The following is a 2,711-nucleotide window of genomic DNA, read 5'->3' as shown; positions in this document are numbered from 1 at the left end:
TTTGATCCCTTCTGTTTGTTTATTCTTTTGACTGTTTCAATGTTTTCAAGAAGATATTAATTCCTAATACATGTATGTATGTTGTTTAAAACAATTTAAGATGTATCTGTATCATTTTTTATATTTAAAAATCAAATCAAAATTCTGTAGTGAATTTGTCTTTAACTGAGTATTAAATACTTTCTGGCATTCAATATTTGTACCATAAAACATGTAGAAGTAGGATGCATTTAACACTTTTATATCTTTGACAATTAATCGGTTGCTTACTTCATTTTCTTCCCTTCATTCTTCGTCTCAAAAGACGACAGTTCCGTCTCCTCCGTCTGTCCAGCCTCATCCTCAACAGGATCCTGAGCAGACTGAGGGGATTTTCGCTACAACTCCACGGTCTGCTCAAGTTCTGGTCAAAGAAGTGCTAGAACAGGCTGAGGGTACGGTAGTCTCACTTTCTCTAACTGTACAAACTCTGGCTGAAGATTAGCTATCACACACTGAGGGGATGTCACGGTCTGCTCAAGTTCTGGCCAAGGAAGAGCTAGGACAGGCTGAGGTGACGGCAGTCTCACTTTATCTGTCTGTACAAGCTCTGACTGAGGATCAGCTTTACAGACTAAGGAGATGGCACAGTCTGCTCAAGTTCTGGCCAAGGAAAAGCTAGAACAGGCTGAGGGGACGGTAGTCTCACTCCATCTGTCTGTACACGTTCTCCACGGTCTGCTCAAGTTCTGGCCAAGGAAGAGCTAGGACAGGCTGAGGGGACGGTAGTCTCACTTTCTCTAATTGTACAAATTCTGGCTGAAGATTAGCTATCACACACTGAGGGGATGTCACGGTCTGCTCAAGTTCTGGCCAAGGAAGAGCTAGGACAGGCTGAGGAGACGGTAGTCTCACTTTCTCTAAATGTACAAACTTTGGCTGAAGATTAGCTATCACACACTGAGGGGATGGCACGGTCTGCTCAAGTTCTGGCCAAGGAAAAGCTAGAACAGGCTGAGGGTACGGTAGTCTCACTTCATCTGTCTGTACTCGTTCTCCACGGTCTGCTCAAGTTCTGGCCAAGGATGAGCTAGGACAGGCTGAGGGGACGGTAGTCTCACTTTCTCTAATTGTACAAATTCTGGCTGAAGATTAGCTATCACACACTGAGGGGATGTCACGGTCTGCTCAAGTTCTGGCCAAGGAAAAGCTAGGACAGGCTGAGGAGACGGTAGTCTCACTTTCTCTAAATGTACAAACTCTGGCTGAAGATTAGCTATCACACACTGAGGGGATGGCACGGTCTGCTCAAGTTCTGGCCAAGGAAAAGCTAGGACAGGCTGAGGGGACGGCAGTCTCACTTCATCTGTTTGTACAAGCTCTGACTGAGGATCAGCTTTACCGACTGAGGGGATGGCACAGTCTGCTCAAGTTCTGGCCAAGGAAGAGCTAGGACAGGCTGAGGGGACGGTAGTCTCACTTCATCTGTCTGTACACGTTATCCACGGTCTGCTCAAGTTCTGGTGAAAGAAGTGCTAGAACAGGCTGAGGGTACGGTAGTCTCACTTTCTCTAACTGTACAAACTCTGGCTGGAGAGTAGCTATCACACACTGAGGGGATGTCACGGTCTGCTCAAGTTCTGGCCAAGGGAAAGCTAGGACAGGCTGAGGGTACGGTAGTCTCACTTTCTCTAACTGTACAAGTCGCCCGCATGGCGCAGTGGTTAGAGCGTCTCCTCTAGAGTGGTGAAGTAAGGAGATGATCCTTACGTCGCGGGTTCGAATCCCACTGTGGGACGTGGAGACCGGTCCTTCGGATGAGACCGTATAAACCGAGGTCCCCGTGTCGCAGTAGGTGCTGGCACGAAAAAGATCCCTCACTGCTCAATGGCCGAAAGTGCCGAGTATAGGACAAAATTTGCAGCTCTCCACCGGTAATGGTGGCGTCTCCATATGAGTGAAAAATTCTCGAGAGGGACGTTAAACAACATACAATCAATCAATCAATCTAACTGTACAAACTCTGGCTGAAGATTAGCTATCACACATTGAGGGGATGTCACGGTCTGCTCAAGTTCTGGCCAAGGAAGAGCTAGGACAGGCTGTGGGTACGGTAGTCTCACTTTCTCTAACTGTACAAACTCTGGCTGAAGATTAGCTATCACACACTGAGGGGATGGCACGGTCTGCTCAAGTTCTGGCCAAGGAAAAGCTAGGACAGGCTGAGGGGACGGCAGTCTCACTTCATCTGTCTGTACAAGCTCTGACTGAGGATCAGCTTTTGCAGACTGAGAAGAGGGCACAACCATCACTACATATTGATCAAGCTTTTACTAAGGAAGATCCTGATGGCCATACCCAGCTATCACTAAATTTTGTTCAAGCTTTTCCTTAGGAAGATCCTGCTCAGGCTGAGAAAGTGGCAGTGTCATATTCTCAGGTTGTTGAAGTGCATCTCCGGCTTTCACCGTCTGCTTCACCCTGGACGTCCGCACCGGGATGTCCAACAAGTAGGCCTCCATCTACTGGGAACGTCGCCTGATTCTCTGGATTCTTCCGAGCTCCATCTTAAAGAAAAAACAAGAGGCCGAAGGGCCTTAACGGTCACCTGAGTATAATACAACAATTTAGAAGTTAAATACACTGATAGTTGAAGCTTTGTTGCCCTAAAGCAAGAGAAGTAGGAAGATCAGGATCAACTAAATAATTAGTGCTTCTGTACTATTTATAAA

The 2,711-nt window shown here is 46.8% G+C and overlaps 1 protein-coding gene across 1 annotated transcript; it reads right to left on the bottom strand.

Annotated features, from left to right (window-relative positions):
- Window positions 1–407: 407 nt before the first annotated feature.
- Window positions 408–2,501, bottom strand: LOC133179666 (magnetosome-associated protein MamJ-like). The gene is made up of 6 exons (XM_061314366.1): window positions 2,349–2,501; window positions 1,998–2,267; window positions 1,546–1,644; window positions 1,101–1,319; window positions 775–993; window positions 408–593 (listed from the first exon to the last, which is right to left on the bottom strand). The coding sequence occupies exons 1-6, from the start codon at window positions 2,499–2,501 to the stop codon at window positions 408–410; spliced, it is 1,146 nt and encodes a 381-aa protein (XP_061170350.1).
- Window positions 2,502–2,711: the final 210 nt, after the last annotated feature.

The sequence above is a fragment of the Saccostrea echinata genome, unplaced genomic scaffold (genome assembly GCF_033153115.1).
Source record: "Saccostrea echinata isolate AGI-Se365-2 ecotype Australia unplaced genomic scaffold, CSIRO_AGI_Sech_v1 ptg000005l, whole genome shotgun sequence".
NCBI classification, from domain to species: domain Eukaryota; kingdom Metazoa; phylum Mollusca; class Bivalvia; order Ostreida; family Ostreidae; genus Saccostrea; species Saccostrea echinata.
Note: the sequence above shows the minus strand (reverse complement) of the source record. Positions and strands in the feature narration are given on the sequence as shown.